Source organism: Macaca thibetana, chromosome 19, assembly GCF_024542745.1.
Source record: "Macaca thibetana thibetana isolate TM-01 chromosome 19, ASM2454274v1, whole genome shotgun sequence".
Taxonomy (NCBI): domain Eukaryota; kingdom Metazoa; phylum Chordata; class Mammalia; order Primates; family Cercopithecidae; genus Macaca; species Macaca thibetana.
Window position 1 is genome coordinate 49,429,754 of NC_065596.1, and position 13,458 is coordinate 49,443,211.

Genomic DNA, 13,458 nt, shown 5'->3' on the forward strand with positions numbered 1-13,458 from the left:
AATCTGCCCTTTGCTCTAGCATGATGGCCCACACCAGCATGGGGAGAGCATCAGGCTTGCTCAGGGCCTCCCTGAGCAATTCTTTGAATTCACTGCCCTCAAGCTGCAGGAGGGTCTCTGGGCTCTGGAGCATCACACTTGGTGGGCAGAGCTCCTTGCTACTCTCAGTACCTACACACATGCACGGCTGCTAAACCTGCATGCAGCACTTGGTTCACAGACTTCACACTTCAGCAGACACTTTCTTTCTTTCTTTTTTTTTTTTTGAGACAAAGTCTTGCTCTGCCATCCAGGCTGGAGTGTAGTGGTGCAATCTTGACTCACTGCAACCTCCACCTCCCGGGTTCAAGTGATTCTCCTGCCTCAACCTCCCGAGTACCTGGGATTACAGGCGCCCACCACCATGCCTGGCTAATTTCTTTTTGGATTTTTAGTAGAGATGAGGTTTCACCACATTGGACAGGCTAGTCTCCAACTCCTGACCTCAGGTGATCCACCTGCCTCAGCCTCCCAAAGTGCTGGGATTACAGGCATGAACCACCACACCTGGCCCAGCAGACACTTTCTGCTTGGTTGCCAGTAATTTCTCAATGAACTTCTGGGCTGCAAGTAAATTTTGTATATTTCTTTTCCTAACTTCCCCTGAATCACTGGCTAACCTCAGGCTTAATGGGTCTGTTTCTTTCTCTATAAAATAAGAGGGAGGCTGGACGCAGTGGCTCATGCCTATAATTCCAGCACTTTGGGAGGTTGAGGCGGGAGGATCAGTTGAGGCCAAGAGTTTGAGACCAGCGTGGCCAACATGGTGGAACTGCTTCTCTACTAAAAATATAAACATTAGCCAGGCATGGTGGCGCATGCCTGTAATCCCAGCTACTCGGGAGGCTGAGGCGGGAGAATCACTTGAACCCAGGAGGCGGAGGCTGCAGTGAGCCAAGATCGTGCCACTGCACTCCAGCCTGGGCAACAGAGTGAGACCCTGTCTCAAATAAAAATAAAATAAATAAGTAAAACAAAACAAGAGGGAGTGTTGAACCAAATCTGAGATTCTGAACTTTTTTTAGGAATGAGGGATCAATCCCTTTCATTTTAAAAAGAAATGGCTCGGGCTCAGTGGTTCACCCCTGTAATCCTAATGCTTTGGGAGGCTGAGGTGGGAGAAGCACTTGAAGCCAGGAGTTCGGGGCTGCAGTGAGCTATGATCACACCACTGTGCACCAGCCTAGGCGACAGAACAAGACCTTGTCTCAAAAACAAAACAAAAACAAAAACAAAACAATTAAAAATTAGCTGGGCATGATGGCATGCACCTGTAGTCCTAGCTAGTCAGGAGGATCTGTTAAGCCCAAGAATTCAAGGCTACAGTGAGCTCTGATGGTGCCACTGTACTCCTGTCCTGCCTGGGTGACAGAGCAAGACCTTGTTTCTAAAAAATAAAAACTAAAATGAATGAAGGGAGGGAGGAAGGAAGGAATGAACAAATGAATGAATGAACAAATAAAGAAAAAGTCTTATAAATTAGTCCAAAACGCAGCCGGGCACGGTGGCTCACACCTGTGATACCAGCACTTTGGGAGGCTGAGGCGGGTGGATCACCTGAGGTCAGGAGTTCGAGACCAGGCTGGCCAACATGGAGAAACCCTGTCTCTACCAAAAAATATGAATATAAAAATTAGCTTGGTGTGGTGATGCATGCCTGTAATCCCAGATACTCGGGAAGCTGAGGTGGAGGTTGCAGTGGGCCAAGATCTCACCACTGCACTCCAGCCTGGGCAACAGAATGAGACCCTATCTCTCAATAAATAAATAAATAAATAGATAAATAAGTCTAAAACATAAAACAGACCATCGTGGAGCTGCCCAGTTTGTGGCGGGAATGAGGAGGCTAGCACAGACCAGTTCTGGGTGAGTCCCCTCCTGACAGCATGGCAGCCTACTCTGTGGGTGCTGGTAGCAGGCAAGAGACACCCCCACAGTGCCCAGGAGCCAGTCAGTGCACAGCCTCTGTTGGGGCCACACCATTGTTACAGCCTGACTCCTTTCATCTTGTCTGTTTCCTTCCTCCTCCTTACCTTTAGGGTTTCAAGTGGAAAATCAAGATTGTTTACTGCTTTAGTAAGTAAACTTACTACCCAGTGTACTTTGGGTGGTCAACATTTCAGTAGATGATTTCTAAGGTCCCTTCAGCTCCTTCTAATCAGAATTTGTGATCTTGAGGGCTGAGCTGGGCTGGGGTTTACATTGCACTGGAAGGAGAGGATTTGCTTGTGCTTGAGAGGAAGGCTGGGGCAGATTCATACAGTTCTAAGAAACCATTTCAAAGCCTGCTAACAGAGTCTTTTTTTTTGCAAATATGCTACTGATTACAAAGGAGTATTTTAAAATTAAAATGGGAACTTACTATTTCTTTAAATATGTTCCATATGGGCTTCAGAATAATATAGTGGGTGGCAGGACTAGAGGTTTATACATATGAAACCTCATCAGCCATTTAGTGACTATTCAAGCTGGGTGCTGTGCACATGGGAGTCTCCTACTGTATCCTCTTTACTTCTGTGCATGTTTGAAATTCTACATCTGAAAGCGTTTCTGAAGCAGTCCGTAATTCAGACTCGCGGCTGTCCTTCCCCAACTGACTGCAAATGGCAGGATTTGCTGCTGTGTTAATATGTTTAACATGGAGACATGGCTTGATATTCATTACCTATAATGCACCCATTGCTTCCTTTTAGATTCCAGAGTGTTTCTGTAACCATTCAGCACCTGAATCACAGTATTGCATCTTGTAAATCAATTGCAGGCGTCAGCTTCAGACTCAAGCAAAACTGGTTTTAGAGGAAAACAAGTTGTTGCTGGAGCAGCTGGAGATTCAGCAAAGGAAAGCCAAGGACAGCCACCAGGAGCACCTCCAAGAAGGTGAGGTCCTTCCAGCGAGGACTGGCCGTGCAGTGATGTCACTATTGTCACTTTACCCTTCTATCTCCCTCCTGCCGGGGGCCCCGAATGAAAATGAGAGAAGTCATGTTTTACATTCTTGACTGAAATGCAGCTGTTTATAACCCTTCCATGTCATTACCCTCAATGCATAGATTGCTTTTTCATACTCCACAGTGTCTCTCATCATCCCATGGGTTTGTAAATCACTCGCAGGGATAGTGCTAGACTCAGCAGAACTGGTTTTGGGGTAAAATAGTACCTTAGAAATGGGAAAGATCATGCGAGGTAAACATCTGAAATAACACAGGGTCTCTTCCCAGATGTTTGTTGGATGAGTAAATAAGCAGAACCGTTCACGTTCTAAACAGTTCCCCTGTGTCCTTCCTTCCTTCAGTGCTGCGGGCACGGGAGGCGACATCTCTGCAGATTAGATCACTGTCAGACGCCTTCCGAGAGTGTCCCTCTTCCCGTGTCTTCCCATGCACTCTCCCAAACCCTAGGAGCTTCACAGTCTGGGACAGTGCACAACTGTAAGGAGGCCAGGCTAAGAGTCATCACTTCTGCTTTAAAACCACAATTTATGAGTACAAGAGATAGTGGCATTTTTTCCCTTTGTTTTACTGATTTTTCTTTCCTAGTGAAGAATGGCATAGGCTGGGAAACTGAAGCACAAGCCATCTTGCATGAGGCCGTGGTGCCCCGAGAAGCAGATGGAGGTTTTCCCCTCTCCAGCTGCTTTTGGAATGGCAGCCCCTTCCACGCCATGGCAGGTCCATGAGCAGCCCCTGCTGTTGCTGCAGTTGCGGGGCTAGCACTTCCTGTTTCTGAGAACCAGGTTGTGTTTAAAGATGAGAGCATCTCCCAGAGAGGTGCACAGGAGTTTTCTCCACGTGATTTCTCCTGAGAGCTGCGTGGCCCAGGAGTATTTGCCTTTACTCTGGCATTGTTAAGGGGAGAGGGGAAACAGAATTGTGGAGCCTCTTATCTTTGTTTTCAGGGTTAGGGATGACATTAGTTTCCTATTTACTGAGCTTAATTTTCTTGAACATACCAGATCTGAACAGAAAGAGGATTTCTGGTCACATGGGGTAGGGAAAACCTTTTGACCTGTATGATCCAGTGAGTTGCCTGTGCTGTTTTCCCATTGCCCAGAAACAGCCATTCACTTTGACCAATTAGATATTTTCTCTTTTTTCTTTTTTTCTTTTTTTGAGACAGTCTCACTCTGTTGCCCAGACTGGAGTAGAGTGGCGTGATCTAGGCTCACTGCAACCTCCGCCTTCCAGGTTCCAGCGATTCTCCTGTCTCAGCCTCCCGGGTAACTGGGATTACAGTCACGTGCCGCCACTCGCAGCTAATTTTTGTATTTTCAGTACAGGGGGTTTCACCATGTTGGCCATGCTGGTCTTGAACTCCTGACCTCAAGTGACCCACCCACCTTGGCCTCCCAAAATGCTAGGATTACAGGTGTGAGCCACCATGCCCAGTCACCAATTAGATATTTTCATAGAGTAGAGAGATGTACAGTTTTATGCTACAATAAAATACCTCTAAGTGCTAGTGTCAGCAGATGCTCAGGAAATGTCTTATTACATACAACTATGTAACACAGGATGAAAATATTTATGACTTACTTTAGATACAGGAAATAAAATAAAAGTTTAATGAGGAAAGGTAAGGAAAATAATAAATCAGTTCTTTAGCCATGTTTGATGTCCTTAAAAATCTTGAAAATCTTGCAGCTTTAGGGACAATGTTATGACATATGCTTGCACACCCGTGTGTGATTTAAGGCTTCAGTCTCAGGAAAGTCAGTTAGTTGAAGACTGGAATCATTTTTGGTAAAATATTATAGTGGATTTTATTTTTAAAAGGATATATTTAGTGAGTGCTTAATGTAGAGATAGTAATTTCTTTTGGCTTTTTTGGTTTTTGTTTTTGGAGACAAGGTCTCACTGTGTCATCCAGGCTGGAGTGCGGTGGCCCAGTCACGGCTCACTGTAGTCTTGAACTCCTGGGCTCAAGCAGTCCTCCTGCCTCAACCTCCCGGATATCTGGGACCACAGACGCATGTCACCATGCCCTGCTCATTTTTAAATTTTTATGTAGAGATGGGGTTTCACTCTGTTACCCAGGCTGGTCTCAAACTCCTGACCCCAAGCAATCCTCCCCTCAGCCTCCCAAAGGGCTGGGTTTACAGGTATGAGTCACTGCGCCCAGTAGGGACAGTAATATCTAAGGACAAAGCCTTTGGTGTTAATTTACAACACTCCAAAAGATCTTTTTTTTTTTTTCTTTTCTGAGACAGAGCCTCACTCTGTTGCCCAGGCTAGAGTACGGTGGCATGATCTCAGCTCACTGCAGCCTTTGCCTCCTGGGTTCAAGTGATTCTCGTGCCTCAGCCTCCTGAGTAGCTGGGATTACAGGCACCCACCACCACGCCTGACTAATTTTTGTATTTTTAGTAGAGACAGGGTTTCACCAACTTGACCAGGCTGGTCTTGAACTCCTGACCTCGTGATCCACCCACCTCAGCCTCCCAAAGTGCTGGGACAGGTGTGAGCCATCACGCCCAGCTCAGAAGCTCTTTAAAAGGTCATTTTTATCAGCTGACTCTCATTAGTATTTCCTAATAGCCAATAATTGTGTTTTAAGAGGTCTTCTGTGCCAAGTTTTTATCCTTCTCTTTTGATTTTCAGTTTCTAAGCTGACTAAACAACTAATGCTCCTGGAGACGAAAACCCAGGGCCAGGAAAAGGAGCTGGTGGAGAACAGGGAACAGCTGGAGATTTTACGTGCCAAATGCCGAGAACTCAAAACACACTCGGATGGCAAAATCGCAATGGAAGTTCATAAATCAATTGTAAATGAATTAAAAAGGTAAGGATTTAATGTTTTGCCCTTTTTTTTTTTTTTTTTTCCAAGACAGGGTCTTTCTGTGTTGCCCAGCCTGGTCCCAAACTCCTGGGCTCAAGTGATCTGCCCATCCCAGCCTCTCAAAGTTTTGGGATTACAGGCATGAGCCACCGTGCCCAGCTGATTTAATGACTTTTCAAGTATAATGAGTCACTCTGCCTGTGGTTATAGGCAGAATGGAGAGAGGTTGCTCAGTTCAGTTCTTTCTGGGTTTCTTCACCTACGGTCATGCACAACAGAGCGGCACAGGTGTCTGAAAGTGAGAATGGGACTTTTTTTTTTTTTTTTGAGACGGACTCTCACTCTGTTGCCCAGGCTACAATGCAGTGGCGCAATCTCAGCACACTGTAACCTCCACCTCCTGGGTTCAAGCGATTCTCCTGCCTCAGCCTCCTGAGTAGCTGGGATTACAGGGGTGCATGACCATACCTGGCTAATTTTTGTATTTTTGGTAGAGACAGGGTTTCACCATGTTGACCAGGCTGGTCTCAAACTCCTGACCTCAAGTGATCTGCCTGCCTTGGCCTCACCTCCCAAAGTGCTGGAATTACAGGTCTGAGCCATCACACCCAGCCTGACTTTCTTTTTCTTTTAATAACTTTGGTAATAAATGGTAAATTAAAGTAGTGCCTGGCTCTCCTTGAGGGCTGCAGTCTGCACTTTGTGTATGATTTTTTTTTTCATGCTGTTTTGGCCTTTATTAATTTTAGAACCAAAGGCAGTTTAAAATAGTGGAACTGGGCTGAGAGTGGTGCCTCTTGCCTGTAATCCCAACACTTTGAGAGGCAGAGGCTGGCAGGTCACTTGAACCCAGAAGTTTGAGACCAGCCTGGGCAAAACGGCGAAACCACATGTCTACAAAAAAAAAAAAAAAAACGAAAACTACAGGGGCATGCCCACCTGGCCACAATATATTTTTAAGTAAGGAGTTTAGGTTTTAAAACAGCACATAGAAAATGATTACAATTTTATTTTTTAAGAAGTGTGGGTGGCCGGGCGCGGTGGCTCACGCTTGTAATCCCAGCACTTTGGGAGGCCGAGTTGGGTGGATCACCTGAGGAGAGGAGTTTGAGACCAGCCTGGCCAACCTGGTGAAACCCTGTCTCTACTAAAAGTACAAAACTTAGCCAGGCATGGTGGCAGGCACCTGTAATCCCCGCTACTTGGGAGGCTGAGGCAGGATAATTGCTTGAACCCGGGAGACGGAGGTTGCGGTGAGCCGAAATCGCACCACTGCACTCCATCCTGGGAGACAAGAGCGAGTCTCAAAATAAAAAAGAAATGTGTGGTGTATGTGTGTGTGTGTGTGTGTCTGTAACCAGCCGTAACAGTTTGCCTGGGACTGAGGGGTTTCCCGGGATGTGGGACTTTTAGAGCTAAAACTAGGAATGTCCTAGGCAAAGTGAAATGAGTTGATCATTCTAGTATGTATGTATAAATGTATGTGTTTGTATAATTACATGTGTATGTGTGTATATATAAAATATATATATACATATGTATGGTATGTATGTAATTGGCTAATTGGTAATAGTCTGGATGGGAGGATTGCTTAAGCCTAGGAGTTTGAGATCAGCCTAGGCAACATTGTGGGGGGAAAAAAAAAAAAAATATATATATATATATATATATATACACACACACACACACACACTATATATATACACTATATATATATATAGTGGCTATTTTCTCATGTCAAAAAAAATCTTGTATGTGTATGTGAGAGAGAGAGATGGTATATATATTAACTATGTATAGGAAACATACATAATTAATATATAATAAATTATATGTATAATTATATATAAATATATATTTATATATCTTATATAAATTATAAAATTATATATGTGTATATATAAAAAATTACATATATACTGTAAGTACATGGAAAAAAGATAGGCAGAATGGGAAAATATTAATAGAAATTATCTTTGACAGATGAGATTGTGTTTTCAACCAGGGTCTTCGAGAGAAGCAACCAATAGGTTAGTGAGAAAGACAGAGAGAGTGAGATTTCTTTTAAAAATTAGCTCACACAATTGTAGGGGCAGGCAAGTTCAAAATTCATATGGCAGGCCAGCCCATTGGAAACCCAGGCAGGATCTCTATCTTACAGTTTTCAGGCAGAACTCCTTCATTGAGAAACCTGTTTTTACTCTTAAGGCCTTAGATTAGGCTCACCTACATTAAAGAGAGTAAACCTCCTTTATTTAAAGTCAATTGATTGTAAATTTTTTTTTTTTTTTTGAGACGGAGTCTAGCTCAGTTGCCCAGGCTGAAGTGCAGTGGCGTGATCTCGGCTCACTGCAAGCTCCGCCTCCCGAGTTCATGCCATTCTCCTGCCTCAGCCTCCCAAGTAGCTGGGACTACAGGCGCTTGCCACCACGCCTGGCTAATTTTTTGCATTTTTAGTAGAGACGGGGTTTCACTGTGTTTGCCAGGATGGTCTTGATCTGCTGACCTCGTGATCCACCCGCCTCGGCCTCCCAAAGTGCTGGGATTACAGGCATGAGCCACCGCGCCCGGCCCGTAAATGTTAATGACATCAACAAAATACTTCACGGCAAAGTCTAGTGTTTGATCTAACAACTGGGCACCACAGCTGAGCCAAGGTGACACATAAAATTAACCATCACAATGGGTAATTTTAATTTTTTTTTTCCTTTTTTTTTTTGAGACAGAGTCTTGCTCTGTCACCCAGGCTAGAGTGCAGTGGCGCGATCTTGGCTCACCGCAACCTCCACCTCCCAGATTCAAACGATTCTCGTGCCTCAGCCCTGCTTATAGCTGGGATTACAGGCATGTACCACCACACCTAGCTAGTTTTGTATTTTGTTGGCCAGGCTGGTCCTGAACTCCTGGCCTTAAGTGATCTGCCTGCCTAGGCCTCCCAAAGTGCTGGGATTACAGGCATGAGCCACCAGCCTGGCCTCTTGTATGTTTTTATATTTCCAAGTGTCCTATTCACTTTTGAAATAAGGGGGAAAAATGTTTTAAACGGTGAGTCTTTCAGTTCAAAATGGTTGACTGAATAGACCTATTGACATCTGTTTCTCTCCAGCTCCTCCTTCTCCCTCCGTAGCGTTGGTGTGGGGCAACAAATGAGCTAGTGCATGTGAAGCTTGGTGCTTTAGTAAATGCTGGTGATTCCAACTACTGGAGCCCAGTGGTTTTGACTCTACTATTACATGCCGACTGGGCCAGACTCGTGCTTTGCTTTGCTTTTTTGAGATGAGATCTCCCTCTGTCACCCAGGCTGGAGTGCAGTGGTGCGATCTTGGCTCACTGCAACCCCCACCTCCTGGGCTCAAGCCATCCTCCATTTCAGCCTCCTAAGTAGCTGGGACCACAGGCACGTGCCATAGCTCCTGACTATTTTTTGTATTTTTATTAGACAGGGTTTCACCATGTTGCCCAGGCTGATCTTGAACTGGGCTCAAACAGTCTGCTCACCTTGGCCTTCCAAAGTGCTGAGATTCCAGGCATGAGCCACCATATGTCTCCAGACATGTGCTTTTCTATTGCAATAGAGGAAGGAAATATTTTTGAAATCATGTTCATCTTTATAATTTTATGTTTCTCAAACATCTGCTTCAGCGACCGACGTGTTTTTGTGGCCGTGTCATAACTACATAAACATACAGTCATGTACCACATAACAATGCTTCAGTCAACAGTGGACCACATATACGACAGTGGTCCCATACAATTATAATGGGGCCAAAAAATTCCTATCACTTAGTGATGTCATAGCCATTGTAACATTGTAGAGCAATGCGTTACTCTTATGTTTGTGGTGATGCTGGTGTAAACAAACCTACTGCACTGCCAATCCTGTGAAAGCCTAGCACGTGCAGTAATGGATGGTGCATAATACTTGATAATGATAATGAGTGACTATGTTACTGGTTTATGTATTTGCCCTACTTTTTATTGTTATTTTAGAATGTACTCCTTCTACTTATGAAAAAATAAAGTTAACTGTAAAACAGGCTCAGGCGGTTCCTTCAGGAGGTGTCCAGAAGCAGGCATTGTTATCACAGGAGGTGAAAGCTCCATGCACGTTACTGCCCCTGAAGATTTTCCAGTGGGATGAGACATGGAGGTGGAGGACAGTGATATTGATTATCCTGCCCCTCTGCAGGCCTAGACTCCTGTGGCATTTGTTCTTCATTTTTTTAAAGAATGTCTAGAAAGTTTTAAACATTTTCTTAATAGAAAAAAGCTTGAGAATAAGAATATAAAAATAGAAAATATTTTTGTACAGCTGTACAATGTGTGTGGTTTTTTTTTTGTTTTTGTTTTTGTTTTTTTTTTTGAGACGGAGTCTCGCTCTGTCGCCCAGGCTGGAGTGCAGTGGCGTGATCTCGGCTCACTGCAAGCTCCGCCTCCCGGGTTCACGCCATTCTCCTGCCTCAGCCTTCTGAGTAGCTGGGACTACAGGCGCCTGCCACTGTGCCCGGCTAATTTTTTTTGTATTTTTAGTAGAGACGGGGTTTCACTGTGGTCTCGATCTCCTGACCTTGTGATCCGCCTGCCTTGGCCTCCCAAAGTGCTGGGATTACCACCGCACCCGGCCTACAATGTGTGTTTTAAACTGTGTTATAAAAAAGTCAAAAAGTTAAAAAATTAAAAAGTTTGTAAAGTAAAAAGTTACAGTATACTAAAATTAATCTATTATTGAAGAAAAAATTTTAAAAATAATTTAAATGTAGCCTAATTGTACAGTATTTAGTCTACGAGAGTGTATAGTAATGTCCTCGGCCTTCACATTCACTCATCACTCACTGACTCACCCAGAGCAACTTCTTCCAATCCTGCAAGCTCCATTCATGATAAGTGCCCTGTATAGGTGCACCATTTTTATCTTTTTATCTTTTTTTTTTTTTTTGAGGCAGAGTCTCGCTCTGTCACCCAGGGGCTGGAGTAGTGCAGTGGCACGATCTTGGCTCACTACAACCTCTGCCTTCTGGGTTCAAGCAATTCTCGTGCCTCAGCCACCTGAGTAGCTGGGATTATAGGAGTGTGCCACTATGCTTGGCTAATTTTTGTATTTTTAGTAGAGATGGGGTTTCACCATGTTGGCCAGGCTGGTCTTGAACTCCTGGCCTCAAGCATTCTGCCCGCCTCAGCCTCCCAAAGTGTTGGGATTACAGGCATGAGCCACTGCGCCTGGCCTATCTCATCAATCTTGATTGACTGATATTTCATTAGGATATGTGTAGGTGTGGGGGTCTTTTTTTCATTTGCTGCAGTGGGTACCTCTGCAGTGAATCCACCAAGGTCTTCAGAGGTCTGCAAATGCCCTTCAGCTATTCACTTCTTCCTTTCTGCTGTCTCTCGTATCCTTCTGAGGTTCCTGATGATCTAAGGCTGGACCTCCTGGATGGGTTGTCCACTTCTAGTACCTTTTATCTCCATTTCCCAATCGTTTGTTTCCTTGGTTCTGAGAGGTTCCTCAAATATATCTTTCAGCCTTTGTGATATTTTTATAATTCTGGTAATCATGTTTAGTCTGGCTTTTATTTAGTGGCTATACTTTCTTTTCTCATGGCATTTTGTTCTTTTAAAGCCTCCTTAGTCCTCTGTGTTAATTCAGTTTCCCTTGAGCTTCTCTGCTTATCTGGATCTCTCTTTCATGTTGCAATTTCTTTCACCACACCTAATGATCCTTGCTGCTTGTTCACATCTAGTCATCTGTTCTGATTTTAGGAAGAGGAACTACTGGTACTTGGTGTATACTGTGTCAGTTGAGGGATTTTCTGCCCTGGTGGTTCCCTGTGCAGGCATCTCCCTGGCTGCTGAGCAGGCCTCTGTGTATATAGATAAGGTGCATGCAATGGTCAGCTTCACTTTAGGATGCAAGTCTCCCAAAAGCCAGGATAAAGGCTTCCCTTTGTAGATACAACCTGTCCCCCTACATCTTTAGCTCTCCCCAAAAGAGTTTGCTAAATTTCCTTAGAGAAGTGGGTTGACACCTTGTTTTTCTCCCACCTTCATCATGAGTAAGCCCAGCCTTTCTAGAAAATAGTAAAAGCAAAGAGAGCCATCTCTGCTTCCAGGTGTGACCGCCAGTCCAACCCAAAGCCAACTGACAGCTCACCAGGCACATGAGCTTGTGCCGTTTCCCATGTCACTGTTCCTTCCAAACAGGGTTGCCAATGGGCAGAGGAAGCAAGACAAAATACCCATTATTTGCCTTCCTTTCAACCAGGGTAGGCGAAAGAACACATACACGCCACACCTCAAGGCTTGCCCTGCAGAGGTTCAATAAGCCTTTTTATCCCTGCACAAAAATCTTGTCCTCACGACCTCACCTTTGCCTGAGGCATAACCCTTTCCCAAACTCCTCCCCAGACATTCCCCCAGTGTGAGCGCTGGTTCAGCAGCTGCTTTGCTGATAGATCAGTGCGTATTCTGCATGTGGCCTATCTCTATTATGATGCCAGCATGGGAAGGGGCTGCCTAGTGGAGGCTGTCAGAGGGCACTTCTACTCCCTTGAGCCTCACTCCAAGGTATCCTTGGCTTCCGTAGCCAAAACAAAAACACTCAATTTCCTACTCCTCGTCCGGGCGCGGTGGCTCAAGCCTGTAATCCCAGCACTTTGGGAGGCCGAGACGGGCGGATCACGAGGTCAGGAGATCAAGACCATCCTGGCTAACACAGTGAAACCCCGTCTCTACTAAAAAATACAAAAAAATAGCCGGGCGAGGTGGCGGGCGCCTGTAGTCCCAGCTACTCGGGAGGCTGAGGCAGGAGAATGGCGCAAACCCGGGAGGCGGAGCTTGCAGTGAGCTGAGATCCAGCCACTGCACTCCAGCCTGGGCGACAGAGCCAGACTCTGTCTCAAAAAAAAAAAAAAAAAAAAAAATTTCCTACTCCTCATTTTGTCTATTTTTCTACTAGGTCTTCATGGAATCCACATATTCTAGCTCTGATGAATTCCTGCCCCTCTCCATGTTATAAATTCTCTCTCCAAACACCGCCCCTTCCATGGGAGAGCCCATTAGGGTCACATCCCCGGCCCCATCCTTCTCATTCCTCTACCCTCGACCCACCTATGAACTCTGTGCCCAAAGCCGCTGAGCCAAAGCCGCCATAAGGCTTTCCCTCCCCAACCAGTTCATTCTGAGCCACAAAAGTCTTTCTCCAATTTCCACTAAAAAAGGATTTGGTGGCATCTTTGTTATTTTAAAATGGTCATTTCTCCTCCTGCCTTCACCATTAGTGACTTCTTTTTAAACTTTTTATACCTTCTTTACTTACATCTAGGGGGCTATCAGAACACAATCGTGTGTCACTTAATGGGGATACGTTCTGAGAAACTCATCATTATGTAATTTCGTCATTGTGTGAGCATCACAGAGTGTACTCACACAAAGCCACATGGCATAGCCTCCTGCACACCTGGGCTAGATGCTGGAGCTGTTTGCTCCAAGGCTGCACAGCATGTCACTGTACTGAACACTGCAGGCAACTATAAACCAATGGTAAGTATTCGTGTATCTAAACATATCTAAACAGAAAAAGTACAGTCAAAATACAGTAGAAAAGAAAAATGGGGCTGGGCACAGTGACTGATGCCTGTAATCCCAGCA

General features: G+C 44.9%; 1 protein-coding gene across 2 annotated transcripts in view; it reads left to right on the plus strand.

Annotated features, from left to right (window-relative positions):
• Window positions 1-13,458, plus strand: part of CEP89 (centrosomal protein 89) — a 97,729-nt gene that overhangs the window by 51,570 nt on the left and 32,701 nt on the right. For both annotated transcript variants that reach the window (XM_050771982.1, XM_050771984.1), the window contains 2 exons: window positions 2,801-2,916; window positions 5,637-5,817. In XM_050771982.1, the coding sequence (XP_050627939.1) occupies window positions 2,801-2,916; window positions 5,637-5,817 (297 nt within the window). The remainder of the gene's footprint in view (window positions 1-2,800; window positions 2,917-5,636; window positions 5,818-13,458) is intronic.